This window comes from Trachypithecus francoisi, unplaced genomic scaffold, assembly GCF_009764315.1.
Source record: "Trachypithecus francoisi isolate TF-2019V2 unplaced genomic scaffold, Tfra_2.0 Contig01436, whole genome shotgun sequence".
NCBI classification, from domain to species: Eukaryota; Metazoa; Chordata; class Mammalia; order Primates; family Cercopithecidae; genus Trachypithecus; species Trachypithecus francoisi.
The window spans coordinates 1,325,632-1,346,293 of record NW_022681430.1 but is presented as its reverse complement, the minus strand read 5'-3'; the positions used below and the strand labels follow the sequence as shown (position 1 = coordinate 1,346,293).

General features: G+C 40.9%; 1 protein-coding gene and 1 pseudogene across 1 annotated transcript in view; one reads left to right on the top strand and one right to left on the bottom strand.

Moving 5' to 3' along the window:
* Positions 1 to 1,530: 1,530 nt before the first annotated feature.
* On the top strand, positions 1,531 to 3,366 carry LOC117091581 (annotated as a pseudogene).
* Positions 3,367 to 17,539: 14,173 nt separating this feature from the next.
* Positions 17,540 to 20,662, bottom strand: part of KIF11 (kinesin family member 11) — a 65,210-nt gene continuing 62,087 nt past the window's right edge. Inside the window, exon 22 of the mRNA XM_033224521.1 lies at positions 17,540 to 19,280. Coding sequence (XP_033080412.1) covers positions 19,149 to 19,280 — 132 coding nt within the window. The 3' untranslated portion in view covers positions 17,540 to 19,148. The remainder of the gene's footprint in view (positions 19,281 to 20,662) is intronic.

Here is a 20,662-nt window from a genome sequence, read left to right as displayed (position 1 = left end):
GGTGCATGCCTGTAATCCCAGCTACTCGGGAGGCTGAGGCAGGAGAATCGCTTGAATCCGGGAAGCGGAGGTTGTGGTGAGCCGAAATCGCACCATTGCACTCCAGCCTGGGCAACAAGAGTGAAAGTGAAACTCCATCTCAAAAAAAAAAAAAGAAACAAAAGAAAGAAAGAAAAGAAATGTTAAAAGGAGTTCTTAGGCCAGGCGTGGTCATTCCCGTCTATAATCCCAGCACTTTGGGAGGCCAAGGTGGATCACTTGAGCCCAGGAGTTTGAGACCAGTCTGGGCAATATAGTGAGACCTTGTCTCTACAAAAAAAAAGAGGAAAGAATTAGCCAGGCATGGTGGTGCACACCTGTAGTCCCAGCTCCTTGGGAGGCTGGGGTGGGAGGACTGCTTGAGCCCAAAAGGTAGAGGCTGCAGTGAGCTGTGATTGTGCCACTGCACTCTAGCCTGGGTGACAAAGCAAGAACTTGCCTCAAAAAAAAGGAAGTTCTTTAAGCAAGAGGAATATGATAGCACAGAATCTGGTATTACACACAAAGCAAAGAAATCTACACACAAAAAATGAAGATTTCTGGAAATGACTAAAATTACATATAAAAATTTTTTTACTTTTATTTTTGATCTCTAAAAATTATTGACTTTCAAAAAGAAATATAGTGGAATGTATTGTGGGTTTATTACACATTTATAAATAAAATAAAAGCAATCATAGAAAAGATTAAAGAGAATAATTGAAAGTGTACTGTTATTAGGTTCTTCTTTTTTTTTTTTTTTTGAGACGAAGTTTTGCTCTTGTCGCCCAGGCTGGAGTGTAATAGGGCGATCTCAGCTCACTGCAATCTCCGCTACTCAGGTTCAAGCAATTCTCCTGCCTCAGCCTCCCAAGTAGCTGGGATTACAAGTGTCTGCCACCATGTCCAGCTACTTTTTAAATTTTTAATAGAGACAGGGTTTCACCACGTTGGCCAGGCTGGTCTCGAACTCTTGACCTCAGGTGACTGCGTGCCTTGGCCTCCCAAAATGCTGGGATTACAGGCGTGAGCCACTGCGCCCAGCCAATAGTCTTTTTATTATTATTTTAAAAATTTTTTAAAGAAAATAAATAGTGTCCTATCATATATCAAAGAGACATCAATATTGTTTGTAGAATTAATTAGCAGATATGACAAAGTTTTTAAATGTTACAATTTTAAAAACATTGTGCACCCATAAAATACAGCTGTTTACACTCCTTTAAAAAAGAACCTGGTATACAGGCTGGGTGCAGTGGCTGACGCCTATAATCCCACCACTTTGGGAGGCTGAGGCGGGCGGATCACAAGGTCAGGAAATCGAGACCATCCTGGCTAACACGGCGAAACACCATCTCTACTAAAAATACAAAAAATTAGCTGGGCGTGGTGGCAGGCGCCCGGTGTAGTCCCAGCTACTCGGGAGGCTGAGTCAGGAGAATCGCTTGAAATCAGGAGGCAGAGATTGCAGTGAGCCGAGATCCTGCCATTGCACTCCAGCCTGGGCAATAGAGCAAGACTCCGTCTCAGAAAAAAAAAAGAAAAAAGAAAAGAAAGAATCTGGCATACAAGGAGATAGCTCTTGATCCAAAACCAAGAGAAAAGACAGACAATAAAAAAAATAAAAATAAAAAGCACCAGTGCGGTGGTGGGAGAGGTACCGGCAGGAGCAGCGCTGCCACTGGGGCCTGGGGCTCACCAGTCTGACATACTGTCCATGCCAAGCACACTCAAGCCACAGCCATGTCTGGGGAGGAGATGATTTTTGATTCTACTATGAGCAAAAAGAAAAAGAAGACTTTTATGTTAGATGAGGAAGGGGATACCACCCAAACAGAGAAAACCAGCCTTCAGAAACAAAAGAAGTGGAGCCAGAGCCAAATGAGGACAAAGATTTGGAAGCTGATGAAGAGAGCACTAGGAAAAAAGATGCTTCTGGTGATCTAGATGACTTGAACTTCTTTCATCAAAAGAAAAAGAAGAAAAAAACTAAAAAGATGTTTGATACTGATGAAGCTGAATAAAGCGTAAAGGATCTTAAGATTGAAAGTGATGTTCAAGCCGGGCGGAATGGCTCACGCTTGTAATCCCAGCACTTTGGGAGGCTGAGGCCGGCAGATCACGTAAGGTCGGGTGTTCGAGACCAGCCTGACCAACATGGTGAAACCCCATCTCTACTAAAAATACAAAAATTAGCCATGCATGGTGACCTGTAGTCCCAGCTACACGGGAGGCTGAGGCAGAGAACTGCTTGAACCTGGGAGGCGGAGGTTACAGTGAGTCGAGATCATGTCACTGCACTCCAGCCTGGGTGACACAGAGAGACTCTGTCTCAAAAAAAAAAAAAAGTGATGTTCAAGAACTAACTGAACCAGAGGATAACCTTGACATTATGCTTGGCAATAAAAAGAAGAAAAAGAAGGTCAAGTTCCCAGATGAGGATGAAATACTAGAGAAAGATGAAGCTCTAGAAGATGAAGACAGCAAAAAAGATGATGGTATCTCATTCAGTAATCAGATAGGCCCTGCTTGGGCAGGCTCAGAAAGAGACTACACGTATGAGGAGCTACTGAATCGAGTGTTCAACATCAGGAGGGAAAATAATCCAGATATGGTTGCTGGGGAGAAAAGGAAATTTGTCATGAAACCTCCACAGTTCATCCGACTAGGAACCAAGAAAACCTTTTGTCAACTTTACACATATCTGTAAACTATTACATCGTCAGCCCAAACATCTCCTTGCGTTTTTGTTGGCTGAATTGGGTACAAGTAGTTCTATAGCTGGTAATAATCAACTTGTAATCAAAAGAAGTTTCCAACAGAAACAGATAGAAAATGCCTTGAGAAGATATATCAAGGAATATGTCACTTGTCACACGTGCCAATTACTGGACACAATCCTGCAGAAGGACACGTGACTCTATTTCCTACAGTGTGAAACTTGTCATTCTAGATGTTCTGTTGCCAGCATCAAAACCGGCTTCCAGGCTGTCATGGGCAGGCGAGCAAAGCTCCGTGCCAAAACTAACTAATTTGCTAATCACTGATTTTGCAAAGTGTGTTGTGGAGATGTGGCTGGACAGGTTTGCCATCAGAGTGGATGTACCATTGTATTAAAAACAAGATTAAAAAAGCTGCCAAGAGTTTTGGCGAGTGGTTGATTGATCTGAAGTCCTTGCAAGACGCTGATGCTCAAGCTGTTGACATACTCATTGTCTCCTTTAACACCTGTCAAAGAAACATGATATGGGGTAAGGAGGTGCTTTTTTAAAACCGTTCCTAGACTTCTGTAAAATGCAAGTTAAATTAAAGTTATTATAACAGTGAAAAAAAAAAAAGCACCATACAGCTAATGGAGTTGTAAAACAAGATTTTGAGACAGGATCTTGCTCTGTATCTAGGCTGGCATGCAGTGGTGTGATTATATCTTACTGCAGCTTCAACTCTTGGGCTCAGGTGATCCTCCCATCTCAGCCTCCCAAGTAGCTAGGACTACAGGTGCATGTCACCACACCGGCATAATTTTTTAAATTTTTGTAGAGACAAAAAGTCTCCCTATGTTGCCCAGGCTGGTCTTGAACTCCTGGCCTCAAGCAATCCTTCCACCTCGGCCTCCCAAAGTGCAGGGATTATAGGCACGAGCCACCATGCCCAGCCCAAACAAAATTTTTAAAAATTGAATTTTCAAAAACTTTAAAGACAAGATGGAGTACTTTGGCTGAAAACTATAAAAAGTAATTGGATGGAAATTCTAGAATTGAAAAATGCAAGGCCGGGCGCGGTGGCTCAAGCCTGTAATCCCAGCACTTTGGGAGGCCGAGACGGGCGGATCACGAGGTCAGGAGATCGAGACCATCCTGGCTAAAATGGTGAAACCCCGTCTCTACTAAAAATACAAAAAACTAGCCGGGCGAGGTGGCGGGCGCCTATAGTCCCAGCTACTCGGGAGGCTGAGGCAGGAGAATGGCGTGAACCCGGGAGGCGGAGCTTGCAGTGAGCCGAGATTGCGCCACTGCACTCCAGTCTGGGCGATAGAGCGAGACTCTGCCTCAAAAAAAAAAAAAAAAAAAAAGAAAAATGCAAAAAATTGTGAACAGGGGATGGGTTTACTTACTGACTAGTCAGTTAAAAAGAGAAAAAGACTGGGTGATAGCTGTAAGAAAATAGTTACAGTTGACCCTTGAACAACATGGGCTTGAACCGTGTGGATCCACTTATACATAGATTTTCTTCCACTTCTGCTGCTCCTAAGACAGCAAGCAAGACCAACGCTTCTTCCTCCTCCTCCTCCTCCTCCCCCTCCTCTTCTTCCTCTTCATCCTTTTCCTCCTCCTCAGCATGAAGACAATAAAGACAAATACCTTTATGATGATCCACTTTCACTTAGTAGTAAATATATTTTCCTCATGCCTTTTTAAATAACATTTTATTCCCTCTAACTTACTTATTGTAAGAGTACAGTATATAATACATATACAAAATATGTGTTAATGGACTGTTTATGTTATCAGTAAGGCTTCCAGTCAACAGTAAGCTATTCATAGCTGAGTTCTGGGGGAGTGAAAAGTTATACAAGGCCGGTGCAGTAGCTCACGCCTGTAATCCCAGCTACTCGGGAGGCTGAGGCAGGAGAATCGCTTGAACCCTGAACCCAGGAGGTGGAGGTTGCAGTGAGCTGAGATCATCCCACTGCGCTCTAGCCTGGCGACAAAGCAAGACTCTGTCTTAGAAAAAAAAAAAGTTATACACAAATTTTCAACTGCATGGGGTGGGACAGCACTCCCAACCCCTGCATTATTTAAGGGTCATCTGTTACTAAGGCATGGGTAGGCAAAAGGATGAGAAACATAAAGAGGTTATGGTAAAGAAGTCTAACATACATGTAACTGGCGTCTTGGAAAAAAAGAATGGGACTAAAGTGCTATGTATTAGTCAGCTCATGCTGCCATAAAATACCATAGAATGGTGGCTTCTTTTTTTTCTTTTTTAGATGGAGTTTTGCTCAGTCTGGAGCGCAGTGACGCAATCTCGGCTCACTGCAACCTCCACCTCCCAGATGCAAGCCATTCTCATGCCTCAGCCTCCCAAGTAGCTGAGACGACAGGTGTGTGCTATCACGCCTGGCTAATTTTTGTATTTTTAGTAGAGACGTAGTTTCACCACGTTAGCCAGACTGGTCTCGAAGTCCTGACCTCAGGTGATCCTCCTGGCTTGGCCTCCCAAAGTTCTGGGATTACAGGTGTGAGCCACCACACCTAGCCAGAATGGGTGGCTTGAACAGAAATGTTTTCAAATTGTGGAGGCTGGAAGTCTCGGATCAGGGTGCCAGCACAGTTGGGTTCTGGTGAGAGCTCACTTCCTGGGTTGCAGATGGTGCTTTTTCGCTGTGTTCTCACATGGCAGAGTGGGATGCGGGGGGGAAGGGCCCTCTCTGGTGTTTCTCTACAAGGATATATTCTGTAGTATCAGAACCCCACCCTCAAGACTGCATTAAACCTTAATTCACTCCTTATAGGTCCTATTTCCAAATACATTCACATTGAGAGTTAGGGCTTCAATATGTGGACTGGGGGGTGGAGAGACACAATTAGGTCTATAGCACTGTATAAACCCTAAACAGGATACATACAAAGTCACACTGAGGTATATCATAGCAAAACTGCTAAAAACCAAAGATAAAGAAATATCTTAAAAGTAACCAAAGAGCAGAGGCAGGTGGATTGCTTTGAGCTCAGGAGACCAAGACCAGCCTGGGCAACATGGCAAAACCCTGTCTCTACTAAAAATACAAAAACTAACTGAGCATGGTCATGCATGACTATATTCTTAGCTACTCAGGAGGCTGAGGTGGGAGGATGGCTTGAGCCTGGGAGATGGAGGTTGGAGTGAGCTGAAATCGTGCCATTGCATTCCAGCCTGAGTGACAGGGCCAGACCCTGTCTCAAAGAATAAAAAAAGTAACCAAGGAGAAAAAGATTATTTTCATAGGAACAATAATTAAACTGACTATGATTTTGCAACAGAAAAAATGAAGCAGACAATGGCATGATGCCTTCAAATTACTGAATGAGGTGAGGTCAGTAGGAATGGTGGAGTAAGGGCCTCTAAAAACCTATTCCTCCATAAAAGCAGTGAGAATATTGAGATAACTTGTAAAATAAACATTTTCAGAATTCTGAAATTAACCAAAGCTTTGCAGTAACCCAAGGAACTTTTTTCTTTTTTTTAAAGGCTGTATCTCAGTAAGAATGGTGAGCTTTGTGGTGTTTTAACTTGCCTTATTCTCAACACTCTCCTCAACTCCTCATTAGTCTTCAAAACCAACAGTTCTACAATCATAGTGAAGACCAGTAGCCTAGCAGCCACTTGTTAGGACAAAATGGGTTTGCAGATCCCCAAAATAGCATTATTTGATATCTGTCCTTATTTGGCCTGTCTGACAATTCCCTGGAAATCCTCATTCTCAAGACTTGCCTTGGCCAGCCACAGTGGCTCATGCCTATAATCCCATTACTTTGGGAGGCTGAGGTGGAAGGATTGTGTGAGGCTAGGTGTTCAAGACCAGCCTGGGCAACAGAGTGAGACACTGCCCCTACAACAAATGAAAAAAATTAGGCATGGTGGCACACACCTATAGTCTCAGCGACCTGGGAGGCTGAAGCAGGGGAATTGCTTGAGCCCAGGAGTTCGAGGCTTCAGTGAGCTATGGTCACACCACTGCACTCCAACCTGGGGGATAGAGCAAGACCCTGTCTCTAAAGAAAATAAAATAAATGTAAATGACTAGTTAATGGGTGCAGCACACCAACATGGCACATGTGTACATATGTAACAAACCTGCACGTTGTGCACATGTACCCTAGAACTTAAAGTATAATAAAAAATAAATAAATAAAATTAAAAAACAAATGTTTGCCTTTATTTGACCCAACTCAGACCATGCTCAGTGAGAATAGCTTTTCACCTGGAACATTTGTTGAAAATAATCAGTAGCATGGCTAACATGCAGCTAACTAAGGTAGTGATGACATTTGAGGCAAACAAGCTGCCCCCCCCAGCCAAAAATAAAAATAAAAAGAATAGCTGAGGAATGAGGTGTCCATAGGAGGCTTTCAAAACTGCTGACATACTGCACAACTGTAATCCCAGCACTTTGGGAGGCTGAGACAGGCAGATCACCTGAGGTAAGGAGTTTGAAACCATCCTGGCCAACATGATGAAACCCCGTCTCTACTAAAAATAGAAAAATTAGGGCTGGGCGCAGTGGCTCATGCCTGTAATCCAGCACTTTGGGCGGCCGGGGCAGGCGGATCACCTGAGGTCAGGAGTTGGAGACTAGCCTGACCTACATGGTGAAATCCTATCTCTACTAAAAATACAAAAATTAGCCAGGCATGGTAGCGGGCGCCTGTAATCCCAGCTACTCGGAAGGCTGAGGCAGGAGAATCACTCGAACCCAGGAGGCGGAGGTTGCAGTGAGCTGAGATTGCGCCAGTGCACTCCAGCCTGGGCAACAAGAGCTAAGCTCCATCTCAAAAAACGAAACAAAACAAAACAAAACAAACTGCTGACATATTTATGGGACTCTAGAAGGCCACGCACATGCATGGGCTATGTGCATGCTCAAATCTGTCCACATGCCCAGAAAAGACCTAAGAAGGTCTGAAGTTCTAACACAATATCTGGCTGACCTTGAAGCACTGCAAAAAAAAAAAACAGCAAAAGCTGTCAGCATTTTTAAATGCCTGCCTGAGTGTGAAGGGTGCCCCAACACAAACATACACAGAGCCTCTTGGAAATGGCTGGGAGGGTAAACAGATTCAGTCATTTAAGTAACTATCTAATCACTAGCTGACCACTAAGCTAAGTGAGCAGAGAATTTAGTGAGAAAGAAGACATACTTCGCAGATTCATCTGGAAAAGCCACTAAAAAAACCCCAACATCAACAAGTCATTAGAAGTGGAAATAGTTTGATTTCCAGAGTAGTCACATTGTATTATTAGAAATGTCAGTTTTTGGCCCAGCATGATAGTTCACGCCTGTAATCCCAGAACTTTGAGAGGCCGAGGCAAGCGGGTCATTTGAGGTTAGGAGGTTGAGACCAGCCTGGCCAACATGGTGAAACCTCATCTCTACTAAAAATACAAAAATTAGCCAGGTGTAGTGGCACACGCCTTTAGTACCAGCTACTTGGGAAACTGAGGCATGAGAACTACTTAAGTCTGGGAGGTAGAGGTTGCAGTGAGCTGAGATCGCAACAGTGCACTCCAGCCTAGGCAATAGTGACACTCTGTCTCAAACAACAACAACAAAAAAGAAATGTCAGCTTTCTGTATAAAATTATGAGACAAGCAAAGAAATAAAGTATTGTTCTTACACAGGAAAATAGCAGTCTATAGAAACTATCCTTAAGGATTTTTAAATGTGTTCAAAGCGTTAAAGGAAATCATGTTTTTAAAAATGTTAAAAAGTGGCCAGGCACAGTGGCTCATGTAATCCCAGCACTTTGGGAGGCCGAGGCAGGCTTCACGAGGTCAGGGGATGGAGACAATTCTGGCTAACAATGATGAAACCCCATCTCTACTAAAAAATAAATAAATAAATACAAAAAATTAGCCAGGCTTGGTGGCAGGTGCCTATAGTCCCAGCTACTCGGGAGGCTGAGGGAGGAGAATGGCGTGAACCCGGAAGGCGGAGCTTGCAGTGAGCTGAGATGTCGCCACTGCACTTCAGCCTGGGTGACAGAGCGAGACTCCATCTCAAAAAAAAAAAAGTTAAAAAACGCAATAACTGAAATTAAAAATTCACTAGAGGGACTCACAAGCAAATGTGATTAAGCAAAAACCAAGACTCAGCAAAAGTCCTTTTGGATCCATTGGATCTCTAGGAAACACCAGAATTATCAGTGAAGAATATATTAAATGGCTCAAGGCCTACTGTCAGGCCTATTTCTATGGCTTGACAGTAAAACTCCTAGACCTCATTCCTGTTTCTGCAATGAGGTGTTCCTTTAGAGTCAACGATAACTCACAAACAAAACCTACAAGTTCATGCAAGAGATATCTTGAAGTTCTTAAAAAAGTCAATTGAAGAAAAATTGAAGAAAAGTCAGTTGTGATTGTCTAGTCTGAGGAACAGACAGGAAGAAGGATAAATAAAAATGAATACAACATCAGAGACCTGTGGGACATTATCAAGTCTACCAACATACACATAATGAGAATCCTAGTAGAAGAGAATAGAAAAGGACAGAAATAATATTTGAAGAAACAATTTGCTGAAAAGTATTTTTTGCTGAAAAACAAATTTGTTGAAAAACATTTATCTCCATATCCAAGAAGCTCAGTGAACTCCAACTAAGACAAACTTAAAAAGATCCACACTTATACACATCATCATAATCAAACTGTCAAAATCCAAAGAAGAGTCTTGAAGAAAGAGAAATGCAATTAATCATTTAGAAGAGCTCCTTCACATGATTAACAGCTGACTTCTTATCAGTAACCATGGAGGCCAGAAAGCCATGGGATGACATTCAAAGTGCTGAAAAAGACTGTCAACCAAGAATTTTATATCCAGCAAAACCAACCTTCAAAGATGAAGCAAAATTTAAGTCACTCCCAGATAAACAAAACTGAGACAATTTGTCATTAGCAAACCTGTCACACAAGAAATACTAAAGGGGGTCCATCAAGTTGAAATGAAGGATCACTAGACAGTAATTTGAGACCACATGAAGAAATAAAGAGCAATGGTAAAGGAAACTAAATAGATAAACATAAAAGACCATATTAATATATTTTTGCTTATAATTCTTTTTTTCTTTTAAATGATTTTAAAGACTACTGCATAAAGTTATAATTATAAACCTGTGCTGATGGGCACACAATGTATGAAGATGTAATTATGACAACATTGCAAAGAAGGGGAAAGGGAATAGAGCTACGTAGGAGCTAGATTTTGTATACTATTGATATTAAGTTGGTAGTAACGTAAACTAGAGCGTTAAATTAAGTTGTTAATTGTAATCTTCAAAACAACAAAGGAAATGACTCAAAAATATACACGGTAAAAAAATGAAATGACAAAGGAATTAAAATAGTATATTAGAAAATATCTATTTAATACAAAAGAGGAGAATAATGGAACATAGAAAGGAAAAATGACATAAGACATATAGAGAACATAGCAAAATGGCAGACGTAATTCCTTCCTTAATAGTAATGACATGAAATTGATTAAACACTCCAGTCAAAAGTAAGAGAATGGCAAAATGGATTTAAAAAATGATTCAACTATATGTTGTCTTACAAGTAACACACTAGATTCAAAGACGTGAATATGTTGAAAGTAAAAGGTTGGCGGCTGGGTGCAGTGGCTTATGCCTGTAATCCCAGCACATTGGGAGGCTAAGGCGGGCAGATCACGAGGTCAGGAGTTCGAGACCAGCCTGGCCAACATAGTGAAACCCCGTCTCTACTAAAAATTCAAAAATTAGCCGGGTGTGGTGGCATGAGCCTGTAGTCGCAGCTACTCAGGCGGATGAGGCAGGAGAATTGCTTGAACCCAAGAGGCAGAGGTTGCAGTGAGCAGAGACCATGCCATTGCACTCCAGCCTGGGTGACAAGTGAGACTCCGTCTCAAGAAAAAAAAAAAAAAAAAAGATGGCAAAAGCTACACCATGCATACAGTAACTCGAAGAGACCTGAGATGGCTATTCTAATATCCCACAAAATGGATTTTAAGGCAAAAAGTGTTGCCAATTATAAAAAGGGACATATTTTAATGATAAAAGTATCAGTTTATTAGCAAGGCTTAACTACAAACATATGTAATTAACAACAGAACCCCAAAATACATGAAACAAAAAATAACAGAATTGAAGAGAGAAAGAGACAATTAAAAAATAACAGTTGGGGACTTAAATATGCCACTTTTTTTTTTTTTTTTTTTGAGACAGAGTCTCGCTGTGTCCCCAGGCTGGAGTGCAGTGGTGCCATCTCGGCTCACTGCAAGCTCTGCCTCCCAGGTTCACGCCATTCTCCTGCCTCAGCCTCCTGAGTAGCTGGGACTACAGGTGCCCGCCACCAAGCTCGGCTAATTTTTTTATATTTTTAGTAGAGACAGGGTTTCACTGTATTAGCTAGGATGGTCTGGATCTCCTGACCTCTTGATTCGCACACCTCGGCTTCGCAAAGTGCTGGGATTACAGGCGTGAGCCACTGTGCCCGGCCAAATATGCCACTTTTACTAATAAAACAAATAGGTGGAAGATCAAGAGAGTAATAAAAGACTTGAATAATCCTGTAATCCAATTAGACCTAACAGATTTTTGTAGAACATTCCACCGAACAACAGTATAAGATACATTTTTCTCAAGTGGGGATGGAACATTTCCAGGATAGACCGTATGTTAGGCCGTAAAACAAATCTCAATACTTTTAAATTGATTGCAGTAATACAAAGTATTTTTCTCCCACTATAATGGAACAAAATTAGAAATAAACAACAGAAGGACATTTGAGAAGTTCACACATATGAGGAAATTAGACAACACACTCCTAAATAACCTGTTGGTTAAAGAAAAAGTCACAAAGGATATTACATAATACTATGAGAGGAAAGAAACAAATATACAACATACTAAAATTTATGGGATGTAACTAAAGCAGTGCTTAAAAAGAAATTTATAATTATACCTACATACATATATGTATGTATATGTATGTATATGTATGTATATATTATGTATATATTATGTATACATATATGTACATATGCAAACACACATGTATGTACATACCTACATATATATAACACACATATTATATATTGTATAATATACATATATTTTATGTAATTTTTTCTTTTTTCCTAGAGTCCTGCTCTGTCTCCCAGGCTGGAGTCCAGTGACACAAGCATAGCTCACCACAGCTTCAAACTCTGAGCTCAAGTGATCCTCCTGTCTTAGCCTCAGCTGGGACTACAGGTGTGTGTCACCACATTCAGCTAATTTTTTTTTTTTTTTTTGAGATGGGATCTCACTCCATTACTTAGGCCAGAATACCAGTCTCGGCTCACTGCCACCTCTGCCTCCTGGGCTCAAGCCATCCTCCCACCTCAGCCTCCCCAAGTAGCTGGGAATAAAGGCATGCTCCACCACACCCAGCTAATTTTTTCTATTTTTAGTAGAGATGGGGGCCCCACCAGGTTGCTTAGGCTGGTTTTGAACTCCTGAGCTCAAGTGATCTGCCTGCATTTGACTCCCAAAGTGTTGGATGAAAGGCGTGAGCCACTGCACCTGGCCAAATTTTTTATTTTTTTTGTTTTGTAGAGATGGGGTCTTGCTATGTTGCCCAGGCTGCTCTCACACTCCTGACCTGAAGAGATTCTCCTGCCTCAGCCTCCAGAGTAGCTGGTATTATAGGCACAAGCCACCATTTAACATTTTCTAATTTTACATGTGACTTCCTCTTTGATCAGTGGGTTTAGAATTGTATTGTTTAATTTCCAAATATTTGGAAATATTTGGGGAATTAAACTTGACTTAAAATTGAGTTAAACTTGAAGTCAATAATACATAGTTGGGGATTTTCCAGCTATGTATTATTGACTTCAAATTGTATGACTTGGATTGGCTTCAAGTTGTATGTATTATTGACTTCAAGTTGTATGTATTGACTTCATACTTGTATGATTTCAATTCTTTAAACTTGTGGAGTTGTTTTTTAATGACTCAGAATATAGTTCATATTGTTTGAATGTTTCAAGCACTTCACAAATAATATATTCTCCTATTGTTGGGTGTATTGTTCTATAAATATTCATTAGGTCAAGTTGGTTGACACAGTTGTCAGGTTTTCAATATCTTTATTGATTTTCTCTCTAGTTCTGTTATTTAAGATGTTCATTAAAATATCATTATGTAATGTTCCTGATTACCCTTGGTGATATTCCTTATTCTTTTTTTTTTTTTTTTTTTGAGATGGAGTCTTGCTCTATCGCACAGGCTGGAGTGCAGTGGCTGGATCTCGGCTCACTGCAAGCTCCACCTCCCAGGTTCACGCCATTCTCCTGCCTCAGCCTCCAGAGCAGCTGGGACTACAGGCGCCCGCCACCATGCCCGGCTAATTTTTTTGTATTTTTTAGTAGAGACGGGGTTTCACCGTGTTAGCCAGGATGGTCTCGAACTCCTGACCTCGTGATCCGCCTGTCTCGGCCTCCCAAAGTGCTGGGATTACAGGCTTGAGCCACCGCGTCCGGCCAACATTCCTTATTCTAAAGTCAACTTTGGTAGTAATATAGACACTCCAGCTTTCTTTTGATGAGGGTTTGTATATCTTTTCCCATCCTTTTCTTGTTAATCTGTATATAGCTTTTCTATTTGAAGTGGGCTTCTTATAGATAGATTATAATTACTTTTTATCCAGTCTGATGATCTTTTAATTCGTTTATTTAAACCACTTCATTTAATGTGGTTATTGGGCTTAAATATATCCATTTGCTACTTATTTTCTGTTTGTTTTCTTTGTTCCTTGTCCCCTTTTCCTCATTTTCTGTAATGCTAAAATTAACTGAATACTTTTATGAATCTGTTTTATATCCATTAAAAATGTTGCCTACTTATTGCCCAAAGGCTTATAAGATACATCATGAATTAATCATGGTCTACTTTCTTTCTTTTTTTTTTTTTTGAGCCGGAGTCTTGCTCTGTGCCCCAGGCTGGAGTGCAGTGGCCTGATCTCGGCTCACTGCAAGCTCCCCGCCCCCCAGGTTCACGCCATTCTCCTGCCTCAGCCTCTGGAGTAGCTGGGACTACAGGTGCCCGCCACCACGCCCGGCTAATTTTTTGTTCTTTTAGTAGAGACGGGGTTTCACCGTGTTAGCCAGGATGGTCTCAATCTCCTGACCTCGTGATCCGCCCGCCTCAGCCTCCCAAAGTGCTGGGATTACAGGCTAGTTCCAACATATTTCCAACACCCCAGAAGAAAATCCCATACCCATTAAGCAGTCACTCTTCATTCCCCTCCTCACACCAGATTTAACCACCACCAGTCTGCTGATTCTATGAATTTACCTATTCTGGATATTTCATAAAACTAGAATCATAGAATATGTGAATTTTTGTGTCTTACTTCTTTCACTTAGCATAATGTTTTCGATGTTTATCCATATGGTAGCATGTATCTGTACTTCATTTTTACGGCTGAGTAATCTATCATATGTATATAATACATTTTGTTTAAACATTCATATATTGATGGGTTGTTTACACCACTGGGTCACTGTGAGTAGTGCTACTATAGCATCTGTGTATAAATTTTTGTGGATGCATGTTTTCTCTTGGGCAGACAGCTAGGAATGGAATTGCTGGGCTATATGGTAATTCTGTTTATCTTTTTCAGGAACCACCAAACTCTTTCTCTACAGTGACTGAAACATTTTACATTCCCATGAACAATGTACAAGGTTCCCATTTTCAGGCTGGGTGGGTGTCTCATGCCTGAAATCTTAGTACTTTGGGAGGCCAAGACAGGTGCATCACTTGAGATCAGGAGTTCAAGACTAACCTGGGCAACATGGTGAAACCCCATCTCTACTAAAAATATAAAAATTAGCCAGAAAAAAAATTAGCTGGGTGTGATGATGGGCACCTGTAATCCCAGCTACTCCAGAGGCTGAGGCAGGAGAATCACTGGAACCCAGAGGGCAGGGGTGGCAGTGAGCTGAGACAGAGCCACTGCACTCCAGCCTGGCCGACAGAACGAACTCCATCTCAGAAAACAAAAAGGTTCCCATTTTCCAGCATCCCCAACAACACTTTATTTTTTCTGTATTTTTTGTTATAGCCATCCTTCTGGATGTGAAGTGGTATCTCACTGTGATTTGGATGTGCTTTTCTCTGATGGCCACTGTCTTACTGCTTCCAAGATCCTCTTTTCAGTTTTGGACAGTTTATGTATGTCTTGACATGGATCTCTCCTGGCTTATCCTATTTGGAGTTCTGCAAACTTCTTGGATGGGTACATTCAGGTGTTTTTACAAATGTGAGGTGTTTGGGGCTGTTATTTTTTCAAATATTCTTTCTGCCCCTTTCTCTCTTCTCTCCTTCTCAAACTCCTATTTTGCAAAGGTTGGTATGCTTGGTGGTAACCCACAGGCCTCTTAAATTGCTTCTTTCCTTTGTTCTTCTGCTCCTCAGATGGGTAATTTCAACTGATCTACCTTCAGCTTCACTGATTCTTTCTACTGTCTGGCCATATCTGCTATTAGAACCATTCAGTGATTATCCCCCCCTTTTTTATTGTACCTTTCAGCTAATTTTTATGGTTCCTTTTTATAATTCCTTTGATAATCTCTATGGGACATTGTTTCCCTGTATTCCCTTAGCTCTTTGAGCACTTTTGAGACAGTTGATTTACAAATTTTGTCTTCAAGTCCAATGTCTATGCTTCCTCAGATAGTTTATTCTAATTTTTTCTGTAAGTGGGCTATACTTTCTTTGCATGCTTCACAGTTTTTTGTTGGAAGCTGAATATTACTTTACTATCATGTGGTAACTCTGGAAACCAGATTCTTCACTCCTCAGGGTTTTTGTTACTTGCTGTGGGTTGTAGTGGTTTGTTTAGTGACTTATATATATTTAGAGACAAGGTCTCGCTCTGTTCCCGAGGCTGGAATGCAATGGCACAATCATAGCTCACTGCAGCCTCAAATCCCTGGGCTCGACTGATCCTTCCACCTCAGCCTCCCAAGTGGTTGGGACTATAGGCATATGCCACCATGCCCAACTAATTAAAAAGAGAAATTTGTTTTATAGAGACGAACTCTCACTATGTTGCCCAGGCAGGTCTCGAACTCCTGGACTCAAGTGATCCTCCCACCTTGGCCTCCCAAAGTACTGAGACTACAGGCGTGAGCCACAGCACCCAGTCCTAGTGACTTTTCTGACCTGTTTTTGTTAAGTTTCTGTTCTTTGACTTACATGGTCTGTAAGGTGTCTTCCTTTTGCTTGTGTTCAGCCAGTGTGTTGAGATTTCTTTGAAAACTGGTTGCCCCAAAAATTAACAAAGGAAGAAAAAAACCCTGTTTTTGCTGATTGGCTGTGTTGGGACACACCTTCAGTGCCTATCTGGGCCATTTTAAATTGGCCTTAGCCTTTACTTCCTGCTTGCCCTGAGCCTACACATCAGCCAGACATGAAATCTTGGGGTCGTCTCAGGTTTGAATGTGCAGACTGACCTGGGAATGTGCATTGCTTTCTAAATCCCCCAATATACATGGGTGCTTTTGAATAACCTCATTTCTCTAAGAAATTCTCTCTGCTGCTTTCCTCTCAGGCTTTAGGCATTCCTTTGTTTACCTAAACTGTAATTTTTTGCCTCAGGTGGCAGCGGGTTGTTCGTCTTACAATATTTAGAGACAAACCTGCCACTTTCTTTCCAACCCTGATTGAGTTCTGAGTTAGATGAAACAAATGCAGATGCCTTGTGTCAGTCCTTGAAGCTGCAAGACTGGTCAGAACAAACATAATCTTTCAAGAATAAGATCTCTGGGGCTGGGTGCAGTGGCTCACGCCTATAATCCAAGCACTTTGGGAGGCTGAAAAGGGTGGATCACCTGAGGTCAGGAGTGTGAGACCAGCCTGGTCAACATGGTGAAACTCCGTCTCTACTAAAAGTACAAAAATTAGCCAGGTGTCGTGGTGTGTGCTTGTGGTCCCAGCTACTTGGGAGGCTGAGGCACGAATTGCTTGAACCTGGGAGGTTGCAGTGAGCCAAGATCATGCCAGTTTCCACTCTGGCCTCGGTGAGAGTGAGACTCTCAAAAAAAAAAAAAAAAAAAAAAAAAAAACAACTCTCTTCTCCCTAGAAACCAGGACCAGGACCCCACACTGAGAATGTGGTCTGTGTGTCTTCAAGACTGTTGCAGAGCTGAGAATGGGGAAAGGGCAAGTAAAACACTGCCAAGCTTCCCTTCTCTTTTTAGGTTGCCTTTTTCTTGATTCAGCAAATGCTTAGTGCTGTAAACTATTTTCCTGGGTTCTGACAAAGTTGTTTCTGAATGTTTTTGCTTGATTTTTCAATGTTTCTGTGGAGGAAAAGGTCCTTGAAGCTACCTACTTGGCCATTTTTGCTGATGCTACTCTTGGTTACATTCTGAGGGCCCGACATTGCGTATGAAAATTGGTAGAGCTAATTTATGGCTCTGGATGTTAAAATTCTCTGGAGATTTTTGCTTCTGTGAGGCAGTGAAATAGTTGCATCAGCATTCTCAGATAATTTTTAAACAGTCATGGAATGAGATGACTTAAAACTGGACTTCAGGCTGGGTGAGGGCCTATTTCTCACTAATCTTGCACGTAGGATAGTCCCTTGGAGTGCAACTAAAACCCTGCATGTTTACTAGGCTCCTTCTTCTTTGGTGGTACCAGCATAGTTTATTTTGGGAATGTGAATGCAGCTTGCCTAGCTCTCTAAACAAACCCATTGCCAGAGAAGAAATAATGGAGCAAGCAGGTTAATGTAGAAACCACATTTATTAACCATGGATTCACTGAGGGCAGTTTATTAGATATTATCCACAGCTTATGCTGACATCTGATTTTGCAGAGAAATTATAGCCATTATTTTATTAAGATAATTCTACAAGATCAATTTAGTTTCTCGAAGGGGCATATATTCTAATTCTTCAATAGGGTTTGGTTTAATTTAGCTATCAAAGTCAAATGTCTCTAAACTTTACACACTAAACTCATTGTGGGCACAAAATTTATTCTTTGTACATATTCCTTCTAAGTGCTTTAGTTCTTCAAGCTGAAACATCTCAACTTCCAGAAATATGGTTGCCAGATCAAAAATACCAGAGTCCTTCTAAGGGTTAAGATTTGAATCGAGAAAAAGATACATATACATATTTTATTATATACAAACAAGGAACAAAAAGTTTCATCATGTAAACAAAAGAATATAAATTATAGACATAATTGGAAGTTTCAGAAAGTCCTTAAATCATTGTGATCTTCTCCAAAAGACACAGGTCTTGGAGTGTGGGCACAGAGCCATCAGTCAGACGTCTAGGTGGTCTCCCATAATAGCAATTTATATTCTAGAGAAGTGGGCTTTTTGTGAACTCTGTCAGGGTGAATGAGTTAGGCCTCTTAAAGGAATGAAATGCTTTCACATTTGGGGCAACAAGTGAAAAATATTGAAAGAAGGGATACAACTAGGATTAGATTTATTGTTGACAGTGATTTTAGAAATAAATCACTAAAAAGGTGCTAAAAGATTTCTAGATAAAATTCTGGCTACCGAAAATAAGAAAGGATACCTTTTGTGGCTTTACAAATGGTTTGGTGAAAAATAAAAAGGGAAAAAGTGAGCCGAGGAGAAAGCGAAATAGGGAAGTCTAGGAAGGCGGCAAGAAAATACACAAGTCATAGCAAGAAAAAAACATGAGATGGTCCTTTCTAAGGCCAGGTGTTGGTGATATTTACCTATGTAAGCTCAAGCCTAGAAGAGTACAGTTCTTATATATTCATTACTTAATACTATACAAGAAAAAATACTTTTCATTTGTTATGAAAGAACTACTTTATATGAAAACTAGAAATACGTATTTACATTGCAAATCCCAGATGAAACCCAATTTAATACAAAGTGAACTATAGGGATGACAGAAAAATGGGTAGATATCAAAATTCAACTAAATTTACAGTACTGCCTTATATCTTTTTTAAATTTTGTTTTTGAGACCGAGTCTTGCTCTGTTGCCCAGGCTGGAGTGTAGTGGTGTGATCTCGGCTCAACGCAACCCCTGCTTCCTGGGTTCAAGTGAGTCTCGTGCCTCAGCCTCCCCAGTAGCTGGGATTACAGGAGTGTGCCACCACACCCGGCTAATTTTTAATACAGACGAGGTTTTGCCATGTTGGCCAGGCTGGTCTCAAACTCCTAGGCTCAAGCAATCCACCTGCCTCAGCCTCCCAAAGTGCTGGGATTACAGGCATGAGCCACCGCACCTGGCTGATATATATATTCTTTTAAAATCTATACACAAGGCTCAAGTTCTGGGGTTTCAGGTTTTATTTTTAAGTTTTCTTTAAAAATAAAATTGCTAACCCCCAAGTGAATTAAAGGTTGATCTGGGCTCGCAGAGGTAATCTGCTCTTTGTCACCAAGTGCTCTGTAGTTTCTTCCACTTTAGACCTCTCCAGTGTGTTAATACCTCTGTTTTCTTTGTCTTTTCCATGTGATTTTTTATGCTGTGGATTTAAGGGGGGGAAATTAAGTCAATATAAAGTAACATTTGATACACATTAACTACACTCTATTTTCAAAGTTCTCTGGGTTATAAGCAAGAAAACTTAAGTGTAGAAAACCAGAAAAGGTTTAGCACAAGTTTGAGCCAACAATTTGGCAAGTAGAACCTTCTTTATTTGATCATTAATGGAAGGAGTAGAGTGAAAGAAATATTAATTTTCTGTGTTATTTTCTAAGACATAGTTACAGATTTTACTCCAGGGTAGTGGTTCTCATCAGGGAGCAATTTTGCTCCCACAAGGGACGTTTGGCAATGTTTAAAGACTTTTTGATGTTACAACCAGAGAGTGCTACTGACTTTGAGTATTTACATAGTACACTGTTTTTCTTGTGTACCGACATAGTACAGTCCACAGGAAAGCCCATTACAACAAAGAATTACCCAGTTTAAAATGCCAATAGCACTGCTGTCAAGAAACCCTGCTCTAAGGAAACAAAGATTTGCTGTCATGCAGAAAAGCCAATTCTGTTTTAAGCAGAGAAACTGGTATATGGGACACCTTAAAAACAGTTTTGCTTAGTTCTTAAAAATTATATTTTATTTTATTTGTAAAACCTATTTCATATTCCTCATTTGGAAATTCTATTTCATTGGAATCCTACTTACCCATACAGAACATTAATGGACTGGTGACATTCATTGTACACTCAGTCATCAATGCTGAGACAAATTATAAACCAACTTTTAAAGTTTTAAACCCAGAGAAAATCCCCATATCACACTGCTACTAGGGAAAAGATCATTTCTGGACTTCAGCTGAAGGTCTAAAACCCCATCCCAAACCCTTTCTGGTATTGTAGGGACTTCCTTGCCATAGGTGAATCACTAAGCCTAATTCAAAATGCCACAGGTAATAATAATAAAATAATTTCTGACCAGGGATTAAGTAGTCACCAGGTTCTCTTATCCTTCCCCCTTTCCTAACTTTATAAGATAGAAAAAAAGGATAAAAACTGAAAGAAACATATATATAGTTCTCTAATAGTAAAGAATAAAGCAAAAGGTGGCAAGAATTTGGGGATAAAATTGCCCAGAGGAAGACGGGGAGGAATTTATGAGAACCTGAGTTAGAACTTTGTTAACAGTTGAAAGCAGTGATCGAGAATCTTTAGACCTTAAGGGAAGAACCTGTAGATCTACTAAAAACAGTTACAGGCCAAGCGCAGTGGCTCACGCTTGTAATCCCAGCACTTTGGGAGGCCAGGGCAGGCGGTTCACCTGAGGTCGGGAGTTTGAGACTAGCCTGACCAACATGGAGAAACCCCTTCTCTACTAAAAATACAAAATTAGCCGGGTGTGGTGGTGCATGCCTGTAATCCCAGC